Genomic DNA, 24,085 nt, shown 5'->3' with positions numbered 1-24,085 from the left:
TTTGCCTCCGGAGCCAGTACCTTCGTCTCTAGAATTCGGCGGCGGCAAGCTCCTCGGCCGATATCTTGACGGCTTGGGCGGCTGGCTACCTTACGGCTTTGGTGAGGTTGGAGGCGCTGGCAGAGAGCAGACTGCGCAGTCAGCAAGCATACAATTGCTTCAAGCCCTATCTATTTTCTCTTCTTCCCCGGCGGCGATTCTACCTTGGCGACTTTGGCGGTCATTTCGTCGTACTCAATAGCGGATCTCAGGTAATCTTGGTCATCGCCGGTCACCTATAGCCATACCGCAGTGAACTATACCACAGAGACCTATACCACATGGATCCGTGCTTACTTGGGCCATTATTATCAGGAGTAGTCCGTTTTGTCGGAGTCAATTGGCTTCCATCGGCGGTTGGAGGGTTGGGTGCTATAGCTTTGGAAGCCTGTACAGGATTTGGTTCCTCAGCCGTCACACCAGAGGGAAATGCAGCGGCTGGCATCTTGGGAGGATTCCGGTTTATTCACTGTGTAATAGTCCCGACTCAGGGGAGGACGGAAACGTGGGTGTCTGGTTCCCTCTCGTTACCCAGCCCTAAGTTGCCTCGCCAAAGACAAGAATGCCGAGCAAATCAAGGCACAGCATTCTCTCAACGCCTTTAGATCGTCGGCCATGTCAAAAAACTTGCCCGTCCTCTTGGCCCAGACCCAAGACCGAAAGGCCAACTTTGTTTTTTTTGCAACAAAACACGGCATCCGTTACATGGCAACAAGCTAGGCAAAGGCAGGTAGTTCAGTATATATGGGTTGTGTCATCTGTACCCTTCTACCGGTAAACACGAAGCATGGATGCTTCTTTCTATATGTATAGGAAATCCCATCCCGATGTCAAAAGGACACGCATGAGAGCACAATCTATGACACGCTGTTCTAATGCATCATGGCCGACTTCTTTGCACACAACCACCCCTGGCGCCTCTAGTCATCTTACACGCTCAGATATGGGTGGATTCTCACAAAACAACAACGTCACCCCCTTTTCTATTCATTTCCCTTCCCCAAAAAGCACCTCCAAATCCTTCCTCTCACCACTGTGATGAACCATGTCATAAAACACGCCTCGCGCCCGGTACAGCTCCGCCGGTCGACCCGCCTCGACGACCCGCCCGGCCCCCATGACCACGACCGTGTCGTAGTCCGCAATCGTCCGCAGGCGGTGGGCGATCGTGACCAGCGTGCGGTCCTCGCCCGGTGCAACCTCCCTCCTCAGCACGGCCTGGATCCCCCTGTCCGTCTCGTAGTCCATGCTCGCCGTCGCCTCGTCCAGCAGCATCAGCTTGCTGCCCCGGACGAGCGCGCGGCACAGCGAGAGGACCTGGCGCTGCCCGTGGGAAAAGTTCTCGCCCTTTGCGTTGACCACCGTCGAGAGCGCCAACGTGGACGAGTCCTGCGCCAACGCGGCAGCGGCTGCGTCGTCCGCGTCCGTGTCGGTGTCCGAGGAAGACTGCTGGTACTGGAACGAGGCGATGCCCTGGCACGACTCGAGCGCCCTCTCGAGCACCGGCTCGGCAATCTTGCCCGTCGGGTCGAGGTTCGTCCGCAGCGTGCCGTTGAAGAGCACGGCCTCCTGCGGGATAATGGTCAGCGCCTCGCGGAGGCGGCGGCGCGGGATCTTTGTGATGTCGATGCCGTCGTAGAGGATCTGGCCCGACACGATGTGCGTGAAGCGGAGGAGCGAGAGGACCAGCGTGGATTTACCGCTTCCCGTGCGGCCGACGATGGCGACCCTCTCGCCTGCCTTGAACTTGAGGTTGACGTCTGTGAGGATGTTGGGGCCGTCCTCGTCGTAGCGGATGGTGACGTTGCGGAACTCGATTTCGCCCGTCGACGGCCACGTTTTGGGGATGACGTGGGCCGGGTCGTCGGTGTACTCGCCCTCGCCATCGCCCTCTTCCGGGTACGATTCGTCTGCCTTTTCCTCCTTCTCGAGGCCGGCGTACTCCTTGATACGTACAAACTGTTCGCCGTTAGCTACAATGGCTTTTTACACACGCATATACCTCCCAAAGAATAGAAGACGCGCGTTACTTACACTCTGCAGCTCAACCTCGAGATCGTTCATGCTGCGGACGAGCCCCAGGATCGTCTGACTCAAGCCAGTCGCATTGTGCAGCGAGAAGCCCACCAGTCCGGCGCCCACGAGGCCGGCCTTGGACACGGCAATGATACCCGCGCTCAAGCCGACCAGGGCCGTGATGACATCGACGCGCATGGCGACCCAACGATTACAGTTAAAGTGCGCCTCGGCCGCCCTGGACCAGACGCGGAGCTTATCGGCCAGGTTGTCGCCAAAGGTATTGGGCATGCCGCTCCGCGCGCGGATGATGGGCAGACCCGCCAGGGTGTCTGCAAACTGCGAAAAGATGGGCGACTGCGACGACGCGACGAGGCGCTTGATGGTGACGGCGGTGCGGGTGTAGATCTCGCCGACGATAAGGCCGCAGGTGGAGGCGACGGCGGCGGGCACGATGAAGATGGGCATGATGGAGCTGATGGCGAAGATGCGGATGACGAGGGAGATGGAGCTCTCCAGGAACGAGCGAAGCTGCTGGCTGACGCTCAGGTCGAGGGAGGACATGTCGCTCGAGAAGCGGTTGATGATGCGGCCGACGGGCGTCTTTTTGTACCAGGCGAGGGAGACGCGCATGACGGCGCGGATGAAGTCGTTGTGCAGCTTGCGAGCGGCGTGCCACGCGCCGTTCTCGAAGACGAGGAAGACTATGGCGTAGAGGACCGACTCGGTGACGGTGACGGCGGCGTAGATGCCGAGGTAGAAGGCGATGTCGACAGCCACCTCCCTGTCGTAGGCATCTACCCAGACGGAGAGCCACAGGGTCCCTCCCAGGACCGAGAGCTGCGACAGGAGCATCAGGAACATGCAGAATACGGCGTACCCCGGGCCGCCAAAGTAAGTCATGTACTTGAAGACTGTTTTTCACACGTTTGTCAGATCAACCTCGGGAGGAACGGTCAAAGAGATGGTCACACTTACACATCAACCGGGCGCTCTTCCCGCTGGCCTTCATCTCTTGAGCCACGGCATCTTTCGTCCCCTTATCGACGGCGACCTTGCTGGTGTCGTTGAGCGAGTCCGTCTGCGTCTCGACTTCAGTGTCCGAGTTGTCAGAAACATCGGTACTACTCTCGCCTTCAATGTCTTTGGCGACGGCGACCGCGTGCCGGACGACGCCAATGTTCTGTTCAACGTGCTTGACCGCGCCATCCTCGAGGGTCACGGCGACGTCAGCCTGGGCCGCAACCCAGGGCTGCTGCGCCACCAGGACTACGGTCCGGCCCTTGAGCAGGTCGGAGCAGAAACACCGCTCCCAGAGCGAGGCCGCCGTCTTGGCGTCGAGGGCCGAGAAGATGTCGTCCAGCAGCAGCAGGGGCGCCTTTGAGTACAGCGCCCTGGCCAACGCCACGCGCGCCTTCTGGCCTCCGGAGAGGGACGCGCCGTTCTCGCCCACGACAGTCTGGTCGCCGCTGTCCAGTTCCCGCAGGTCGACGGGAAGACAGCACGCGTTGATAACGCTGTTGTAGCGCACCGGCTCGAGGGGGCTGTTGAAGAGAATATTCTCCCTAATGGTATCGTTTTGCAGCCACGAGGTCTGTGAGGCAAAGGCGACGTCCTTGGGCCGCGTGATGGTGCCGCTCTCCTTGACTGTCTCGCCCAGGATCGCCAGCAGGAGGGTCGTCTTGCCGCTGCCGCTAACGCCCGAGACGACGTTGAGGCCGCCCGAGACAAAGTCGATGGAGAGGTCCTTGAGCTGGAACGAGGCCGTCTTGTTCCGACGGAACGTGGCGTCTTGGATCTGAAGAGGGCCCTCGGGGTACTCGTCCAGCGGCGTCGTGGTTGCAAAGTACTTGTCGAGACGGCTGATGGCGATGGCGGCGCCGGTGATCTGCCTCGACATGTAGGCGACCTGGCCGACGTTGCGGCGGATCGTCTTGACCAGGTACGTCGTGGTGAAGGCCGTGGCGGCCGTCATGGGCTGCCCGCAGACGCCGACGTAGAGGGTGAACATTGTGATCATGGAGATGTAGGGCATGAGCGCGCTGATCTGGTTGAGCATGACAAAGCTGAGAGACACGCGCCAGAGGTCGCGCTGCTCGCTGGCGCGCGCGTCCTCAATGGTCTCGATGATGGCGTCCTCCCAGGCAAAGTATTTGACGGCGCGGATGGAGGCGAGGTACTCGGAAACGAGCGAGATGCGGGCATCCTGCGCACGCCTCGCCTTCCTCGTCAGCCGGCCCATGAGTCGCGAGATACTGACGGAGACGGGTGCGGCCAGGAGGAGGAGCAGCGTGCCCACTAGGGCGGGCCAGCCGAGCATCCTGTACAGGCCGACGACAGCGATGATTGTGCCCACGGGCACGCCGGTGCTGGCCATCACGATGTCGCGCGAGCTGAAGATGACCTGCACGTCGGCTGCCATGAGATTCGCCAGGCGGCCGGCCGAAGTCGTGGACCGGGCCTCCTTTGCGTTCTTCTTGTCCTTGTCCTTATCCTTGTCCCCCCCTTCGGTCTTGGGCGCGAAAATGTCCTCCTCGAGCTCCATGGACTCCATGGCGCGATGGTATAGCTCCTGCGTCAGGGCGGACCGCAGGCGGACGACCAGGCGGGTCGACGTGAAGATATACTGCTGGAACAGGACTGAGCGCGTCAGGGGACCGCAGAACATGAGCACGAGCCAGAGCCATGGTTTAATGAGGGCGCCTTGGGGATCCGCGAGGTACCCAAGAAGGTGGTACAGGCCGTACGGGGCGATAAGCTCGGAGGCGTACGCCGAGGAGATGTAAAAGGCCATGAGGTTGACCTCCTTCCGCAGAAGATAAAAGAGCGTCCACGTCGTCGTCACGCCTTTGGCCCTGGCCTTCTTGATCCTCTCGAGAAGCAGCAGCGGCTCGTCGTACCAGGGCAGCTGGGGCAAGTCGTCGAGGACGACCTCGCTGCGGGCGCCCTTCCACATGACGGGCGTGAGCCACGCAAAGGTCAAGTAATAATTGGCCCAGCTGCACGTCTCCTCCGGCGCGGGTCCGCGGGCCTCATAGCCCCCAGGCACGTCGCTTGTGAGCGAGGGGGGAACCCACTCCCTGGGAGTGATGATGGAGATAACTACGGCGGCAACCAAGCTCGTGAGGCCGCCCTTGACCGGCGCCGCGACAGCGCACTCGGACGAGGCCTCGATGCACGGCAGGGCGGAGGAGGCGGCGAAGATGAGTAGCTCGAGGCCGAGGACGAAGTTGACCTGGTGCAGGGCGACGTGCCGCCACTCGAGGTCGTTGACGAGCCTCGAGAGGCCAAGGACGAAGGCATAGGCCACGGCGAGGGTGTTGAGCCATGACGACTGGCCGCGGGCGGCGGCGACGGCAAGGAAGGCCAGGGCGGCGGCGCGGGCGAGCTGGGCGAGAAGTTCCCAGGGCCATCTGATGGACGCGGCGCGAACGGTGATAGCGGGATGAGATGATGAGGGCTTGGTGCGGCGGCGGATCAGGCGTGAGACGGTCCAGAGCGCGGAGAGGAGGAGGACGAGGGCTTGGGGGTACCCCGAGTCAGCGAGTTGGGTCACGTCGTTGATCCAGGCGAGCTCTGTGTGGCTATTCGGTGGTTCTGTCAGTTATGTTTGTTTTCAACGTCTACCCAGATATGGTATGTGAGAGCGTTGGGTGAAACTAGAAGTGTCGACCACGGCACTCTCACGCTCCCTCGCACACAAGACATGAAAAAGGTTTTTGATGGCATAGAGTCAAAGGCTCCCAATCAAGCCCAGCGACGAGTTGCAGAATGATGAACCGCTCCCATCTTTCTATCACAAATCTATACCTGGACTCTCCCCTTCATGGACATGCAGCGGTCAAACTTCTGTGCACTCACCTCTGAGCAGTCGCCAGCAAGGTCTGGGACCGCAGTTGTGCTGCGGTTGCGAGCGCAAAGACTCGCTCGGGTACGAGTTCCATCATCGTTAAAGGAAGCGTGGCGGCGTCGTCGTCGACCCGCAGTCCCGTCTCTGACGGCGCTTCTCGTGATGTGAGATTTCTGACGACTACTGCGAACACCACGTCATGAATCACTTTGACAAACGTAGATCGGAGAGTCGTTGAAACGAAGAAATCAGAATTCGCCCGAGGTCTTGTCCAAGGTCCTATGAACCGCCTTCGGAGGACTAGGCAATTATGCAGCCAAGAAAGAGATCTAAACAAAGAGCCAAAGAGCCGACATACATCAAGAAGGTGAGTGAAAGGATCTCAAGACGTTCTATCTTATTCGGAAAAAGTTGGATTAGATAGGTACGACGCAGAGCAATCAGTTAGCAGGGGAGGGATTCCTAGCCTCCTAGGCTGTGCACTGCGCTTGTGCGAATGGGAAACGGTCAATTGAGGCCGTCTACCGGGGGACCCCAGCTAGGCAGACAGGTCCCCGGTTGGATGCGTTCGTCCTCGTCGACTGTTCGTTCATCCATCCCTCAGGGGGGGGAGGGGGGCCGATTGTTGAGAATGCGGGAGCGTTGACTGGTAAGGAATCTGCCTTAGGAGGGTCACCGGTTGCGAAAGCGGCATCCAAAGTGTTGCAATTCCAGACGCGGCAACCCCCCCGACCGCCCTAGGATCAATATGTTTATCAAGTCGACCAAGGCCTAGCCCAACTGATCGTCATCCACTGCTCAAATTCCCACAAGTTCCCTGTGCATTGGCTTTTGCATGGGGCAGGCAACTCCAGTTTCAACCGCAATGCGAGTCAACAAGATGATACTGAAAGAATCAAATTCCAGCACAATTCTCGGGCAACTTTGCCGTGTCGGGACCGGGCTTTGGGGCCATTCGTCACTGGCCAAACTTCGGAGCGGGTGCGGAATGGGGATGCCGGTTTCCAGGAGGGTTATTCGTAGCCCCCCGTAAACCTTTGCCGGCCGAAGCGCAGCCAGCGAATCATTGACGCTACTGACTTAGCACGAAACACCTGGTCGGTAACGGTCCAGCCTGACAAAAGTCCCGATTCCAAGGTACCGTATTTACGAATACCTACTTTGGCTTACTGATAAGAAAGCTGACTGTATTTCCTCAGAGAGACTTTGTACTGGGCGTATCCCAAGTTTCATGTCCATGCGGTCCAGAAGGTGCCTTGCGCCCCATTGCATCCCGTCCACCTAGCTCCCGCCGCTTGCAAAGCTTGACTTTTCAAGGAACCTAAACTTCTCGGGAGGCCATACCTATCCAGCCATATTTACACGCTTGAAATAAGACTCTGCACCAGGCTGGGAGCATCGTGCTTTCTCCAACAGGAGCGATGTGAACCGGGAAACCCACACTTTTTTTTTTTTCTGATCATCGCCTGTGTGTTGCCTTCGTGCTTGCTTCACTCCCTAGAACCCCGTATCGACTCGTCAACCCTGAGCGCAAAAGTTTGAGATCCTGAAAAGTGACGCAAGTCTGCCTGCCCGAGAGCATCAAAAGCGCCCAGTCAAAGTCACGGAGCGTCCGTATGCGGCCGTGCAGCGGGCGGCCGCTGCACCAGAACACCCACCAGATTCCACCCCTGCACCCCATCTTATTCCTCCCCGCCGCCTCCCCGCCTACCCTGCCTGACATAGTGACATTATCGGCATCCAGGGTCTCGTCGCTCAAAATGGAAGGTCCAGCTCCCTCACCTCGTCCCATTGGATCATGACCGACACCTCGAACTCCCGTCGTCGCCTTTGATATGGCATCATGTTATCCGTGATCCTTTGGTTCCCACTAATCCTCGCCGTTTAGCCGCGTTTTTTTTTTTCTTCCTTTTGACACCACCATCAGAGGAGCAGGCAGCAGTTGTCAAGATTTCCCAAACTCGGTGAGAGGCGACCAAAACACCATCAATTACGTCCAATATATGATAGGTCACTCCAAGATTTCTCAATCTTAGTGAGAAAGAAAAAGAAGACCATTAGACAAGATTAGCACAAAGCGCATTTACATCTAGAAAGAGCATTTAATTACACGTTGGTAGTATTGTCAAAAAGAAAAAAAAACCATTCAAAATTTTCAGACACATATACGTACACTTTGGCCGCCGAGCCATGGAATCCTGCTTCATCATATGTATTTGGTGTGCGATAAAACATTGTTCTTCGAACCTTCTCCCTCCATCTTTCTTTTCTCGCAAAAACCGCGGGCTTGAGAGAAATATACAAAGAGAGAGAGAGGATAGGAGACAAGACAGCACTTTCAACCGCCAGTATAAACGCCCAGCCCAACGCACCCCGTTGGACTTTGGTTTCCCCAAACTTGTTTGACGCCGCCAGGCAATGCAATTAATGAGCGCCACCATCCTTTCCATTCCGTTTCCTTCTTCTCGTTGTGCCAAAAACCAACAATAGGACACGCGACCGCCCCGCTGTCCCCAAAAATTAAACGAAAAAAAGATTAGATGAGAAGACAAACCCCCCGCAGGCTCAGTCTGCCTTGATTGCTCTGACAGATGTACGTTAGCTTCGCTCAGACCAGGGTAGATGTAGTACGGAGAGGGGGGGAGGCGGGGAAAACACGTACCCGTAAATCCTCCTGACGAAAGCGTACGCGCTCAGGAACCCGATCGTCCCCGTCAGGAGTCCGTATACGCAGCACGCCAGGAAGCTGTAGCTGAAAAAAAGCATGCTGCTCACGAAACCGGTGATATGCAGCTTGAAGAAGTAGTACCACACGCAGTACAAGAAGACCCACACGGCGCTGCCGCCGCCGACCGCGAACGACTGCCACCACCAGTTGTAGTTTTCCGCGCATAGCCGCACGTAGATGGTCACCACCGTCACCTCGGAAATGGTCACGATCAAAATCACCGACACGACGGCCAGGAACCCGAACACGTAGTAGTACCCGCTCTTGTCCTGCCAGACGGACTGGAAGACGAAGAGCAGCTCGATGAAGATTACCGCAAAGGGGATCAGGCCCGCGAGGAGGACGGACTGCCACGACTTGATGTACCACGCCTGTCGGGGCACCTGCCGGGCAGTAAGGCTTGTCTTGGTCGGGTGCTCCCAGTTTCCGCTGCGGACGAAGCCGAACCAGGAGCCGGCATAGACGAGGGGCACCTGGATGCAGAGCCAGAGGAATACAATGGCCACGAGCGTGCCAAAGGGGATCGCCGTGCTTGAGGCCTGCGCCCACACAAATAGGTTGAGGATGAAGACGACGCCAAAGAGGAGACCGGGGAAGAGGACGGCAGTGACGAGCGCGTTCTTGCGGAAATCCTGGCCATCAAACGTCTTGTAAACCCGCGCGGAGAAGTAGCCCGAAAATAGGCCAGCGAAGACGAACAGCCCGACACCCACGCTAATGAAGCCGCCGCGGAAGCTGGGGTTGAGGACACCCAGGGCGCTCAGCAGAACGAGCCCGACCGCCATGAAGAGAAGCTGCATCCCCGACCCGACGAGCGGGGCTAGGAGGTAACCCTCCTGGGGCGTCCTGAAGACGTCGGCGTGCAGCAGCTTCCAGCCCGTGACGTCCTCCAGAGCCTCTTCGTCCGAGGACACGTCCGCGTCATTTTCGGTGTCGATTCCGCCCTGGTCAAGCAGTCCGCCGGCCTTCTCCGACAGTCTGGGAGACTTGTTTCCTGCCGTCTTCTTGCGCTTCAGCTTTGGCTTGCCATCCTCGAGGGCCACCTCCTTGTAGCCCTTGATATCGGAGCGGATTGTCCTCGCCAGGATCATCAACACGATGCCCGTGAGCAAACCGCAGATGATGAGGGAGTTGACGATCGCCAGCCAGTGGATCTTCTGGCCCTCCTCCTGGTTCACGAAATACAGGTCCCAGCGCCGCGACCACTCGATGTTGTTGTCCTCGCGGAAGTACACAGAGTAGGTGTAGGGGACGGTGAGCTTGGCGCCGTCGTCAAGATCCTCCTCCTCGTCGGCGGGGTGGTACGAGGAGGACTCGCGGTTGTCCTGCTGCTGCTTCGGCGTCTCGGACGACTTGTTCGGGGCGAGGTAGAGCTCAAAGTTCTGGTCAATGTTCTGCAGGTCCGCGGGGCACCCGTTCTCGTCGCGCTTGTTATTCGGGCCAATGCTTTTTGGGTACACCTCGAAGCCGACGACGACCTTGCCCCCGCGCTCGCCCGCTTTTCCAGGGGCCCTGCGCCAGCGAATGACAATGGTGTGGTGGTTGTTGAGAAAGTAGCGCGGCTTGCCGCTGCTGGCCGAGTAGTCCGTGAAGCCGAGCTTGAAGCCGGCGGCGTAGTACTTGCGGCTCTTGTCGACAGTCACGAAGCTCGTCGCGCCGGGGAGGTTGTCGACAATCCACTCGGTGACGTAGCCGTCCTGCACCATGTCCTTAGCCCGCCGCATGTCCTTGCGGCCGATCTCGCGGCTGCACAGCAAGTTGCACGGCTTATCTTGGCCGACGACCAGGTCGATGTCGGACGTCTTGATCCTGTCGCCGCGGAGGACCTCGCCGAGGTTCAGGGGGATGCTCTGTCCGCTGAGCAAGCCGGTGCCGGGCCTGCGCTGACCCGTCGGCGGGCACACGAAGGGGAGGTCGTAGTAGGCATACTGCAGCTGGGTATTGTCGGAGTAGACCTTGTTCACTAGTAAGGGCACCTGCTCGCCGTCCTTGTAGCTCTTGATCGACCAGCCTGTTTGTCCGGGACTGTCAGTGGCATTGCTCGAGCGAGGTTATGTATCTTGATCCTGGGCTTCCTGAGGGTGCCGAACCTGGAATGTAGAATGCGTCGGCTGGTGCGGCGAGCAGCAGGGAGACGAGGCATCCCAAGCCGGCCTTGAGCACCTGTCGCATTGTGATGTGTAGGATCGCGAGTCGTCGATTCTATGTCCGCATAGGCTGTCTCGGCGAGTCTTGTATAAGGTGGTGAATAGTTGTCCAAATAGTGTGGGCGAAGTTTCCTCTGGTGGTCTATTCGAGTACCTGTGTGGTTCGAGGGAATTGGGGCAATTGAGGATAAACTAAGTAAGTCAGGAACGCAATCGAGGTAAGACGGCCGATCGCGTTCAGTCGAGGGTCCGTGGCTGCACGGTGTCTCTCCGCGCCACGCCGCCGCTAATGGGGAGCGGATCAAGAACTGGAACTGGGCGCGCAGTAGCTGGCGTCGAAAGAGAGGACCTCGGTAGGTGGAAACGAGTGGAATCGGTAACGAGTACCCAAAAAAAAGTCTAAATGTATCAAGCTCAAAATCTAGAGGGCCGTCTTGTTGGGAATGACGCAACTGAGCCGCATTTGCCGTTATCGTTTGTTTCGAAACGGGGTCAACCTTGGGGAGGGTTAGAGTGAGATGCTAGTGTTTGCAGTGGACAGGTAGAGTGGCGGCACTCGGAACGGGGGGAAGAGGGACAAGAGGAATACAAACTCCAGATGGAACGGCGAGGAGAGGCGAGGGAATGAAGAGGCAATTGGAAGAAACCGAGGACGCCGAGGGCGGGGCCAGCTGCTGGACGGAAACGGGACGGAATCGGCAGGAAATAAGACCAATTAACAAGGGGGGTGTTGGATGGGCATGGGAATGAGAATGGGAATGGGGGGGTTTGCATGGGCTGCGAGCATGGGGGGGGTTCAAGGTCACTTTATGACCACTGAGGGTGAGTTTCGAAGTTATTAGAGAGAGAAAGAAAGAAAGAGAAAAAAAGAGAGGCCTGGAACATTTCATAAATTGCTTTTAATCATTCACCTTAGTGTGAGATGCCGTCTTCCAGCGTTGCATCGCGGCCGTCGAGTGCTAACCTTCTCTGGAGTGTCTCCATCCGGCATCTGGGGGGCCCCCGCCTCTCTACTACCTTGACATCCTTTCCTACGCGTTTCTGCTCCTATCTCGCGCTTCGCCAAGACCACATGTTTCCCAGAACTAAGACACTCGGCGGGAGGCTTATCGCAACTCACCACCTCAGTAATGCTAGCTGCAGATTCTCAAGATCCAATCCTGTGGACGTAAGAGGGTGGTACAAGCATTGCTGCAGGCTGTTTGAGTCTGATTCCCTCTCCCCGAGTCCCCAACCCCTATATCTGCCGCCGCCTGCTGTCCCGCCGCACCAATCAAGACATCCTGTTGGGGAAGCTAAATCCAAATGAAAGGGGTTTTTGGCATCGTCACGTGTTTTATTGCTATTGCTATGCATGAGCATTGCTAGCATTCTACAGAATCGGATAAGTAAGATAGGGAAGTACGTGAAGAAATGGATAAAAGTTGAATCGCCAGTCAGTTCGAGCACAGCTTACTTTAGCTTAGCTTACCTCACCTTAGCTCACCTCAGAACTTTACGTCTCAGCCTCATCCTCAGCTTCGACTCACCACACTAGAAACGTTGCCATGTGGGACAGACAAACGCTGCTCGCCTTTCCCTTAGTCTCTTACCTTAGTGGGCAGTCACGCGGCTGGCCTCGTTGCTAACAATAGAAACATACGAACGAACCGCTTTCATTCTTCTTCACACATACTATTACATACTATGTACCTCCACCCCTCGTAGGCGGTCGCCCTCCTCTCCGGTATATAGTGTACTAAACCACAAGCACTGGGAGAGTGGGCTGTCAACATGCCGGTGTCAAGACCAGCAAAGATATCGTCATCCTACCACTTCTCACCCGCTTGGTCTCCATTCTCAGTGCCACGGGGGAATTGCATGCAGCTTGTGTCGGGTAATGCCCCCCTCCCCCACCTTTCTCCCCATCACCCATCCTCATCTACCCAGTGGCCCCCAGTGACCTTCCAGTCCGAGCTTCCTGAGAAGTCGATCGTGTCCGCCGGGCGTCCGGAGAGACTACATGTCAACCGACCATTGCTCACCTACACTACTTGACCTGACCTGACCTGACTTGGGTGGAACCCAGAGAAATATAGTCCCGACTCGAACCGAATGAGCAATGGTCGGTTGACCTGCACTCGCGCGTCGGGGGCAAAGCAGAAAAAAAAAGCGGAACATTAGAGACTCCACTGCAATATACATTATATTATACGTTAAAAACTGAAGCAAGAGGGAAATACGGATAAATAAGAACACACATGGGGCCCCCCCTTCATCCTCCGTACCCCCCACCCCCTTTCTTCTACTCCGGCAACCTTAGTCCGGCTCCTTCACCACCGCCGCCCCAACGTCCCGTCTCCGAGGAGCCACACCGCCCGGGCGCTTCTCTTGGCAATCATTCCGGAGGCGGATGTGGCCTCTATGTCATACGGTCCATTTTAAACGTGTCCGTTGAGGGTGGGTCACATTCAGATTCGAACGATGCCAGGTCCCGGATGCTGATCTCGTAGTACGCAAGCTGGCGTCAGTTTTCTTCAAATATGAAGGACGCTGCACGGCATTTGTGTGCCAACGAGCACCTTCTTCGCAAGTTATTGCCAGGTTCACTCGTGATGTTGGTTGCAGAGCAAGAAGTCGATTCGGGAAGGTGACGTACGCGGGCTGAGATTTGAATAATTTTGTCAACTTATTACTATTGCTGTGTTTATTCAATTTGCCTTTGCTCTTTGGGTATCTCCAATTCAAGCAGCTCACAAACATCTCCAGATGAACAACCGAAACGCCAAGTCCTTTTGTCCCAACTTCGGTGACCAAGATTCCAACAGCCAACCAGCCAATATCTTTACTGGTATCATCAACATCGAAATAAACAATGAACAAAGGAAATTACTAAAAAGTGGTATCGCCCATGTGACTCTCCGTAAGTCGTAAGTCGTCATTGCAAGGAAATAAAAGCTCAGTTTGAAAGCCTCTCAAGCAGCTGAAACCTCAGATCGCCTTGCAGACAAGTCGCCGTAGCTAGGCAACACAGCAGTACCCTGAAATTCGGGTGCAGGCTGCTGAAGCAACCTCGGCTGGAGGAATGCGTCCGCTTCAGCCTCCTCCTGCTGAGCCATCACGGCCTCGAAGCTGGGAAGTCCCATGTCCGCCGAATCGAGCTGCACGGGCGGCTCGAGGGCGATTTGCAGAGGGACGTTCAAATTCACCTTGGAATCGCCGACCACCATTGTCAACTGCAGCGTGTAGGTGCGGGAGATGAGGCAAGAGTGAAACGTCGGGATGAAGGTCTTTCGAGATGTGGGCAGCTTGAAAGGAATCTGGAGAGCGGCCTTGTGGAAGATGGGCGACGAGTGGTCCTTGCTCGAACGGCGGCTGCCACTCTGGCGCTGGTAATCCGAGTCGGAAGTACTGCCTTCGCGCATGCCATCGCTGGAATATCCGGAATCGCGGCGAGCGGTGGAGGACAGCTGCTGGCGCCAAGCAACCTTGTCAACCGATGTCGAGAAGAGGGAAACGGAGGTTGAGTAAGCGAGCTGTTGGGTCATGGCATATGCCTCTTGGCTGTTCCCCATGTTGGGGAGTGTCGACATGGGCGTTGCGCCATACCATGTCTGAGCTTGGATCTTGGCCGAGACGGTGTTGACCTTGGGTGGCAGGATATCGGCAGATGTGGGCTCAAAGTTGAGGTTAACCAAGACTGAACCCTCGGAGGCTCCGCGGCCGTCCGCAGTCAAGTAGACAGCACCAGGCTGGGCGGTGGCAGCTGTGATAGTGCCCTGCTTGGAGGAAAAAATGTTCTTGCGAATGGTCTTGGTCTTGCTCAGGGTGTAGTTCTTGTCCTGCTTGGTGATGTTGAGGGGCGGGTCCTCGGGGGAACGAGGAAGGACTTTGATGTGGTGAATGTCCTCCATGACCTTGGTCGGCCTACTGTCGAGCTCTTCCTGTCGCACGACGCGAGCCTTGATGACGTACTGAATCTGGGCCATGTCAGGGGCCATGTCGTCCCTCTCCCAGCCGCCCAGGGTCGGGGGCAGACGCATATGGTAGTCGTGGATGTAATCAGACTGGGCCTTGTGAGTGCAGGCGCTAATTGTCAGGTGGCGAGGAATGACAAAGTTGAAGGGAATGGTGTAAGTCCTGCCGGCCTCGAAAATCCGGGGTACGGGGTAAGCGGATGCGGGAATGGGCATCTCGAGCTTGAGGAAGGTGTGGGAAGAGAGCTGCGGAATCTGAACGGCCTCCAGGCGAGTCCTCGAGATGCCAATGAGGATAATCTGGACAAAATCGAATCGGCTGTCGTGGCTTGGCGTGATTGTGACCTCTCCAGAGATGGGGTTGCCAGAGGTGTAGACCTTGGAGCTGTAGTGGTCGTTGATCTTGACCTCGATGCTCTGCTTCCGGGCGGAGGCTGGCTGTCGGGCGAAGGTGATGACCGAGCTCATGTCACTGCGGGCCGACATCTCGACTGTTGATGATAGAGTGGTGGATGAGTGGGGGATGAGTGGTGACGATGAAGACACTGGGAACGTCCCCGTGGTGGGGTGTAGCTTATATGTCTGTAGGCGATGGCTTGACTGAAGATCCTCCAGATATTGGATAGGAACCAGATGAAGTTGGATGGTTGACAATGTGGTAATGTGACCAAGTTGAAAGCCTGTGAGTGGTACGGAGAAATATAGACACTTCCATGACAAGAGGGTGGGCGAGGCGTGTCTCTTTAAGGCCGGGTCAAAGTCAAGGATGGAGTGGAGGAGATGGATGGGCAGGAGGACTGTAGTGCAGCATGTTTGTTTGATTCGACTTTAGTAGATCCATGGCAGCAAACGCCAGGGCCGGAAACAAACCCTCCACCTCGACGTCTTTGCATTTGCAAAGGGCGGGCTCCTCATCCTCAACCTGCGTGATGGAGGGAGGTGGGAGACGTACCGGTACCTGGCCAAGGTACATGAGGTACTCGGGTGAGGTACCTTACCAAGAGTAGTGGTGGCATGTGCACGGGTGGGAAACTTGCGCCTGCACAGGCAATGGCCGATGGGATGGAAGAATTCAGACTTAATTAGAGAGCCAGAGGTGGAAAGGTGGAGAAAGGACACCAGACGGACAAAACCTGAAGGATCCGATGGATGGAACCCACCAGGATGGTGAATGGCATGGCTGATGACTGGCGCTCCAAAGGCGAGCTTGGTCTTGATAAGTGACGCCCTTCATGTCGAGCTTACCTTACCTCATACGACAGTGCGCGAGGGAGGTTCCCAGCGGTGCATCCCCCGACTCCCCTCCCGTCTGTACCTACCTTATGGAGCGGAGCCCTGCGGTTGATGGCCGCCAGTGGAGACTATGGCCCTCAGAAGGTCGCCAGCACTGAGCAACTGTGACAAAATGGCATGAAAGGCGTGTATGGCAGCTGTGACTCCACGTTCTGCTCCGCAACTTCTCCGGGCCATCCAGGTTTCTGTCGTCCCCGGTTTCCTGTTGCAGGTACCTTACCTAAGCGCATCAACAAAGGTGTAATGACATGACAGTCCATCGTTGCGCAGGGACGGGAGGATTCACTTCTAACAGATTCGGATTCCAATGCTCCAAATGATGCCATTCAGACCGTGGATGCCTTTGGTTTCTCTCCCTGCCGTTTCAAAGCAAAGGCTGCTTAGCATTCTTTCAGATTGGTAATCCAGGTAGCGAATCTGAGATTCAACTTTATTAGCGTGTCGCACTTGCTCGCCAAAAGAGTCACCATGTCAACTTGGATGTCGTGGAAAGGCGCGGGACCCGCTTTACAGTGATGAGAACCTAGCCACATAAAACCTGGAAGGTAATAGCGAGCAAGACCCTTTGACTGGCCCTCCCACCACCCTGACACGGCGCCGATGCTCGGCAAGTGCTCCTTGCAATACACTTGCTTTCTCACGGACGAGACAGTCGCGAGTGACTCTACACCTGCCTACCTACCTACCTACCTACCTTACCTACGGTATTGACTTCATGTTGCTTGGTAATCTGGGTAATCTCCCCCTTCTCAGAATCAAGGGAAACTTTCATCTTGCCGGCCGATGCTTCTTACATGCGTCTACGTCGATTTGCTCTGACCCTCCACCCGCTCGGATTTCCGACCATCACCAACGGACCCTGGCTCCAGCCTCCAGGACAGTCATCCAAATGACATGACGGGTCTACTTCCGATTCTCATGACTGTGACACCAGCGCCAACCACTTAGTAAAAGATCGAGTCTCTCGCCAATCGCAGACACGAATTGACAGTGGTCGAGACTGATGACAATAAACATCACGCTGCCTGCCGAGCAACTTGGCTGCAACCTTGGTCAAGAACCTCTCGTATATCTGTACTATATGCGTTGTTCGATTGGCTCGGCAACCAGATGCTGTCTCTCATGCATACTCAGGCCACTGATATGGCTCGATCGCCTTGTTCCTGTCATGCTGCCGTCCGACGTTGTAAAGTACCTTAGTCAACCGGCGGATCGTCCAAGTTCCGGCGACATTGTAGATGATACTGTTGACATTCAATGTCGCCGGCCATTGCATTCGGAGCTCAATCGGAGCCGTGCCAGACTCCAGCCGCTGCTGTCTCCAGACTGGGGAATGGGGACAGAGCTAGGAAAGCCGCCCCCGCGACACAATGAGAAAAAGCAACTCAAACCGAGTGCGATGCGGGCACGCGGGGAGCAATGATGGGATTCAAGATCTGCGACCCCATCAATCTACCAACGGCTGCAACGCGCCAATCTCCAGACTGTTATCTGCTTCTCACGTCGCCCAAACCTCACCACAGCCCTCTGCGACTTCTGTCAACATCAAGCGGTGACAAGGCGCACGAGACAGCAGCATCACTGCAGCCGGCCAGTCAGTGTCACACTTTTCATCCTGCTAGTAAGGTACCGAGGAAATGTCTCGTCGCTGTTCTTCAATGATCGACCCCAGCGAGTCGCCAGTCCGACACCGCCATTCAATTCAACAGCTTATGCTAGTTCAACCACCCTCTGCGACGATTACGGGCAAAGGATCGGAAACTATCTTCCCTAGCACTTAACTTCGTCATGCTTGCATTATCCAGTCACACGCACCGGTAATTTTTAAGCAGGGCAACAAGTGTGTCGTTGCTAAAAACCCCCAAGCCCGTCAAACAAACACGGGCGACCTGGGCGGATAGACAGAGGGTACAAGCGCGACAAAGTAGACCAAGTAGACCAAGTACCTCTACCTTGAATCAATCGTCTTTACCCTCAAACACACGCGAGGTGGATATCGCAATTCAGTGGCCAAACGACGTGGATGAGAAAAAAAATCTAATTCAGTTGCAAAGTTCGCAAAAACACACGACAACCGGCTGGGCTTTACGTACACGGAATCGATGTCTAATGAGATCCATCCAGGGGCGCAGCGCCTTGCCTTTAGGTGCCTGGCGGCTGGTGCTGGCATTACACAAGATCCATGCCATCGGGTCCCCTTGACGTACACGGTCGAAAGTGGACTCCCGCGGCGGAGGCACATCGGCCACCCGGTTCGGCCTCCCGTTAGCGGTCGATGCGCTCTGTCAAGCCGGTGGAGCCCCGGTGGTCTGGGGCCCTGGGGGTCGCCCTGATCCATCCCAAGGGTGCGCTTATGGGGGCGTGCCTCGCGAGTTCTTAACGTTAGGGGACACCGAAAGTAATGAGATCCATCAGAGCTACGACCATGACCATCGTGAAGTGAAAATTTTACATTCGATCCCACGCTTTCGAGGGCCTCGAATGGCCAGCCACTCGCCAAGGTAATGGCTGCATGATTAGCACACACACGGAACACACAAAGGGACCAACACACAGGAGCCTTGACCGTCACTGTTCACATCAAGAATCGCCAACCATGTCGGGAGCAGCAGGAGAGGCCCCCCGGGCTTACAGCTGACCACGTTGCGGCCTACCAGGAGCGTCATTGGATGTCAAGCAACAACAGCCGCACGACGATGGCGAGCTTATGACTGATGAGATCCATCGGGACGATGACGCTAGAATGCATGGAACGCCTGGATGGAAGGCTGGAACGGCCAAGTACGTCAGGCCAAGGCACGGTAGCAAGCGGATCTTGAGACAAGACAACTTGAGGCTCCATTGCGGAACAGAATGGGGCTCTTCGGGTAAAAGCATACGGCGCAACGCTGCTTGCATGGCCATGCTGTGCGGCTCCTTTCAGAGCAACAGCTAGAGCCGCCGTGTGGTTTGGATCGACTGACCCAAACCAGGGGTGGGTGACGATGGTGCAACTGCAATACTGCGAATATCTCAAGCACGATATCCACTTTGAGCCGACGACAAACGAGCCGTGGATGGCCGCGATCCACGATGTTGAGACGTTCCTTGAACTTTGAAAGGGAGGGGCCGTTTGGAGAAAAATTTTACGAGCACTTTGTTTCCTCTTTGCGATGGGTGGGTCGTCACAAGCGCCATCTGTCCAAAGATCGGGGCCCACGACGCGCCTTTGGGTGCCCTGAACATCATGGCTGGAGACATCCATCCCACGCTCCGGAACGAGAGTCCGGAAATATTACCTAAGACTCCCGTCAACCGCCCTTCCGCACATGGCCTCATCGCCCAACGTGTATGGCGGCATGCCAGAGCCAGCGATGATGGGATTCCGCTTCCAATCGGGACGGTGAGATCGTTCGGATGGAACAGCCATCACTTCCATGTCATTCCCGGACCAAGGTGCCTAGGTATCAGACACGCACACGGAAAGTCAAGCGCTAATTAGACTCTCATTGACTCACGCGCCCTATCCGTACGGTGCATACGGTGCACCTTGTATGCTGATGCGCACCCCGCCGCGCCCTGCAGGACGCCTCATGTCAATATTGCTGCGCTAGTAGCAGATCATAGTAGCAGATCATGGGCGTGGACAACAACACATATCACTTGGGCATTTCCCAGTCATTGGCAATCAATCGAGAGAGCGAGAAAGCAAGAGCTGACCAAGCTCTATGATGAATAATGATCGTCTTCGCTGCACCGGAAATCATAATCCTCGAGGCTGAGGTGAACCAAAACATCATCTCTAGGACTGTATTGCGTCAACCCCCTCGACATTTTTCTCATCAAGCTCATTGCGTGCTCTGCTACCGCAAACTTTCAGACCGCCCAGAAATTGCATCATTCACACCCCCACTGGTTTCTTTCTACCCAAGGTAGGTAGGGAGGTACAGCAAAGCGGTCAGGTCAAACCCAGACCAATTCCCGATGCACGCAAAATTGCAAGCTCTCCGGAATACACACAGCTCTTTGAAGCGCATTGGGACATTGCACCATAGGTAGGCTCAGCTTTCGCCCGGTCTGAACAAGCTTATTCCTTCGTTGGGGCTTGTACAGCATGGTGTATTGTTCAGCTTCTCCTTCAGATTCAGAAATTGACATGAAAGGTTCCTCTACATTGTCTACTTTATTGACCCCAACTCTCGAGGACGACGCCACTGCGTTTGCGCCCGCACTTCTACCAAAGACGGTCAGACGGTCAGGACTAAACAATCCGTCAACCGAGTTGTTGGGCGAAGGGTTTCAGACGATCTCTGCCACGAACGCGCCGTTTGGTTGGAGAAGGTCATCATCCCCTCCATCCAGCTTACCCTTAAGTTGCGTTTCAAGTTTCGAGTTCTTTGAGGTTTTCTTGATTCTTCCCGCCTGTGGCCACTCTCAAGTTGCTTCTGACTCGGGCAATCCGCCCATTCAGCAGTAACAGTAGCTCTGCACAGTCTATTGTCTCTATATTTTCTACATGGCTTTTGACTTTTTCAGCAGTCAGGGTTCATCTAACATAGGCATGTTTACATATGCGTGTGGCAATTTATGCACCGTTATGAAGAAAGGATGAGCATCTATTCAGTCGTGCCACGAGATGTACAGCATGATACCGGCGCCAACGGCGATGGCGGCAAACTGAACCACGGTCTTGCGCAGCTCGGCCATCTTGTTCGGGCCCGTCTCGAGCAGCTCGGGAATGACGGCAACGGTGCCCACGTAGAGGAAGGTGCCCGCGGTGAATGGGAGGAGCAGGTCGCCCAAGGTCTATGGGTCACCGTCAGCACTTGTAATCGTCGCGCAAGATGATTTCGGGTTAGCTGAATGCCGGAGGGGTACTCACCAAGCTAGTTCCCCAGAGCCCCGCGTTCCGCGCCATGCCGCCCTCACTGGAGCTAGAGCCGCTACCGCCGAGCTCCTGGACGGCGATGCCAATGAGGGTGCCGAGCAGGGCGCCGAGAGCCGTGACGAACTGGGCGCCCATGGCGGCACGCTTGCTGAAGCCGGACTGCACGAGCAGTGCAAAGTCGCCGACCTCGTGGGGGATCTCGTGGAAGAAGACAGCCACCGTGGTGGTTGCGCCGATGGTCGGGGAGGCGTAGAAGCTGGCGGACATTGCGAGGCCATCTGTGATGTTGTGCGTGAAGTCGGCGCTGGTAGATGCAAGTCAGCCAAAAAAACAATAATGAGTAGGGGGGATATGCCCGATGCCCGAGATAAGCGGCAAGGGCGAGTTTGGGGGAAAAGCCATACATCAGGTTCAGGTAGCCTCCGAGCTTCACGCTGGGGTTCATCTCCTTCTCCGGCTTCTCCACAGTGCCGTTGGATCCGGAGCTGGCGCCGGCGCCCTCAGCCTTCTTCTTGCGCGACGTGACCTCACCCGCCTTCTCCACGGCAGACGACACGCCCTCGGCTTTGGTCTCGGCATGCGAGTGCGCGTGCCCGTGATCATGCGAGTGACCCCCCTCCCCGCCTGTCGCGATCCGCAACCCCTTGTCCATGGCCACAAAGGTCATGAAGCCGACGAGGATGGCGACGCCGAGCAGCAGGTTCCGGTTGGGCTCGACGAGCACCAGGCGCGCACGCTCGGGCTCGTCCTCGCCGAGGAAGATTTCCGGGAGGAGATGGAAGAGGGTGTCGCCCATGAGGCCGCCGACGGCGAAGGCGACCATGACGGAGAGGGAGGAGGGGTCGATGTCGGTCGGGCAGAGGGCGAGGAGGAAGTTGGGGGGGCCCGAGATGTAGAGGGTCGCGAGGAGGGCGTTGACGGCGGGGGATCCGGGGAAGAGGGTGCCGAAGGCGCGGGAGAGGAGGGACGGGGTTGAGGAGAGCTTGGCGAGTTTGTCGGCCGTGAGGCTTTGGACTACGGAGCATTGCTGTTATCGTTGATTTTCACTCTGTCAGTTTTGTTTGTTTGCCTGTGTGGTTCTCGAGGCCGAGCTCCCATGGGATTGATTAGCTTCCGCTCTCACCTGCAGCTGCTCGTCGAGCTCCTCGAGGCTCAATGAAGCCACGGGTTTGCTCGTCAGACCAATTTTCTCGGCAACGGAGGAGGCGATGCCCAGCTGCACGAGCAGGAACAGAGCCCAGAAGACGGGCTTCCAGGAACGAGCCATTGCGTTGGTGTAGAGTCAATTTCGATTTGGATTTCTCTTTCTTTCAGGTTCAAGCTAGCTATCCGGTCTCCTGCATAAACGATTGACGGAGGATGGCGTAGTTGGGGGGGGGGAGTGGACGTGGGAAGCCGAATGGAAGCTTTTCGCTTGCACGGCGACGAGATGGGAATGCGAGCTGTGGCGATCCTAACACTTGTTGAGATCTCTCATTACTCCAATTTCCGCAGGCCCGCCCCTCACCTCCCTTCCTAGGTAAGCTGTCATCTCATTCCTCCAACCTTTGGCGAGCACGTCCGCTGCAGCGCGGTGCGCGGGTAGGCAATCCGCCGAAGGGAACACAGTAATTCCGACCGTCTTTCGGCCGGGAAACGCTGCGCCGACGACCGGTGCGAGCTGGCCCTCGCTGGAGGACGAGCTGAGAGGGTCGCGTGCCGCTGATTAACATAGGTATGTTGTTTGCTGGCGCAGCGTACAAGCCGGGAAGCATAAAAACGCCGCTAGGCCGTTTTCGGCACATAGAATGCAAGTCTTGCGTCCGATATTAAAACACATATCCCATACATGATGAAGTTTGGCCCGAGAACATGGATAGAGTTGCCAGAAGATTTAGAAGGAAAAACAAAGGGCTTGAGACGAGAGAAGGGGAGGGTCGCGGCATACAGCATTTATTCAATTCTCGGCCTCCTTCATGGACCTTGGAGAACGGGCCACGCGGGCTAGTGGTCTTGGTGGAGAGCTGGGGCTCCGAGGTTTCGAGTACCTGGACGGGTCGGCGCTGTTTCCACCATTACTTGCCGCGTAGCGATATCCCCTCTTTGGTCCTCTCTAGACTCTGACTCAGAGAAGGGAGTAGGAACAAGGTTTGTTGGACCAATGCCGTTGCGCAGAAATCGAATTCTGGCAGTGGACGGGAATGCTTGGCAAGTGATGAGCCTTGATCTGCTGGGGATCACTAGGAGGCTGGCTGCATCTTGCTTTTCGGGATGTGGGAGCGGAAGCGGCAGCTGTCACTAAGCTTTTCCGGGTGAGCCGTGACGTCTCCTCGTCCATTATGGTGAACTCTTCGAAGCTCTAACGATTTCCCCTTCATTAGAGTGAACCAGTATGATTGAGTGTCACTACGAACACCTATTGGAATTGGTAAGAGAGGGCGATGGGGATAGGAATTCGGAAAGCTGCATCCTTGTCCCTGCGTCTACTAGACTCCTCTATCATCCAGAGGGACAAATACATATACACCATGTTGCGTATCCAATTGTAACACACGTAAAGTATCTATTCCATCCTGATGATTTCTTTGGGGACTACCAATAAGGTTTAACAAAACCAAGCCCCTCAGCCACGTCCATGTTCTGTCAGATATAGACAGTCCTCGGATTTTACTGGAACCGGCCCAGATTTCCAAAGGGGCCGGGGTCTCGAACCGTCAACTTCGGTTCACTAAGAGACCCTACCCAGCGACCAATGATCTCGCGCTAGTGACTCATCGGATTACCGCAAAGCCTATCTTACGGGTGACGTATGTCAGGTTCGATCAGCTCTATTTCCAGTCGACTCTTTGGGTCATGATCAATCGCCTCCTTGTGCCTATTAGTACCCAGAGCTTATACCCTATTCGTGCGCAGACCGCTGGTGGGCGAAAGCGAAGGGGCAAGATCGTGAGTGGATTTGACCAGATTGATCGGGTTCGGTGCCGATTTTCGGGAGTGGCACGGGGATATATTCGGGAGCCATGCTGTGTAAAACGTGCTCCAACGAAAGAGAGAAAAATCACTGCGAACACTGCGATCCAGGGGTACTTGCAGCAATGTATTGGCAGGGATGGTGAACAATAGACTCACAATCAGAAAGGCGACGCTCTCGTTCGCACTCTCTTCGCCTATCAACAACGTCCATATGGATCCCAGCTTCATGCCGGCAAA

General features: G+C 56.1%; 4 protein-coding genes across 4 annotated transcripts; all 4 read right to left on the bottom strand.

The window, feature by feature from the left end:
- Positions 1-1,026: 1,026 nt before the first annotated feature.
- CORC01_10732 (ABC transporter) lies at positions 1,027-6,002 on the bottom strand (the record flags this gene model as incomplete). The annotated part of the gene is made up of 4 exons (XM_022622359.1): positions 1,027-1,998; positions 2,074-2,969; positions 3,034-5,639; positions 5,917-6,002. The coding sequence occupies 4 exons, from the start codon at positions 6,000-6,002 to the stop codon at positions 1,027-1,029; spliced, it is 4,560 nt and encodes a 1,519-aa protein (XP_022471109.1).
- Positions 6,003-8,470: 2,468 nt separating this feature from the next.
- Positions 8,471-10,805, bottom strand: CORC01_10731 (endomembrane protein 70; the record flags this gene model as incomplete). Its single annotated transcript, XM_022622358.1, has 3 exons — positions 8,471-8,489; positions 8,568-10,644; positions 10,724-10,805. 3 exons carry the CDS (start codon positions 10,803-10,805, stop codon positions 8,471-8,473), a joined length of 2,178 nt encoding a protein of 725 aa, XP_022471108.1.
- Positions 10,806-13,734: 2,929 nt separating this feature from the next.
- Positions 13,735-15,222, bottom strand: CORC01_10730 (arrestin; the record flags this gene model as incomplete). The annotated part of the gene is made up of 1 exon (XM_022622357.1): positions 13,735-15,222. One exon carries the CDS (start codon positions 15,220-15,222, stop codon positions 13,735-13,737), a length of 1,488 nt encoding a protein of 495 aa, XP_022471107.1.
- A 5,406-nt stretch (positions 15,223-20,628) lies between these two features.
- On the bottom strand, positions 20,629-22,163 carry CORC01_10729 (ZIP Zinc transporter; the record flags this gene model as incomplete). Its single annotated transcript, XM_022622356.1, has 4 exons — positions 20,629-20,814; positions 20,891-21,200; positions 21,301-21,923; positions 22,020-22,163. The coding sequence occupies 4 exons, from the start codon at positions 22,161-22,163 to the stop codon at positions 20,629-20,631; spliced, it is 1,263 nt and encodes a 420-aa protein (XP_022471106.1).
- Between the last annotated feature and the right edge of the window lie 1,922 nt (positions 22,164-24,085).

The sequence above is a fragment of the Colletotrichum orchidophilum genome (genome assembly GCF_001831195.1).
Source record: "Colletotrichum orchidophilum strain IMI 309357 chromosome Unknown Scaffold_109.1, whole genome shotgun sequence".
In the NCBI taxonomy this organism is placed as follows: domain Eukaryota; kingdom Fungi; phylum Ascomycota; class Sordariomycetes; order Glomerellales; family Glomerellaceae; genus Colletotrichum; species Colletotrichum orchidophilum.
The sequence above is the reverse complement of the archived record's forward strand: the minus strand, read 5'-3'. Positions and strand labels throughout refer to the sequence as shown.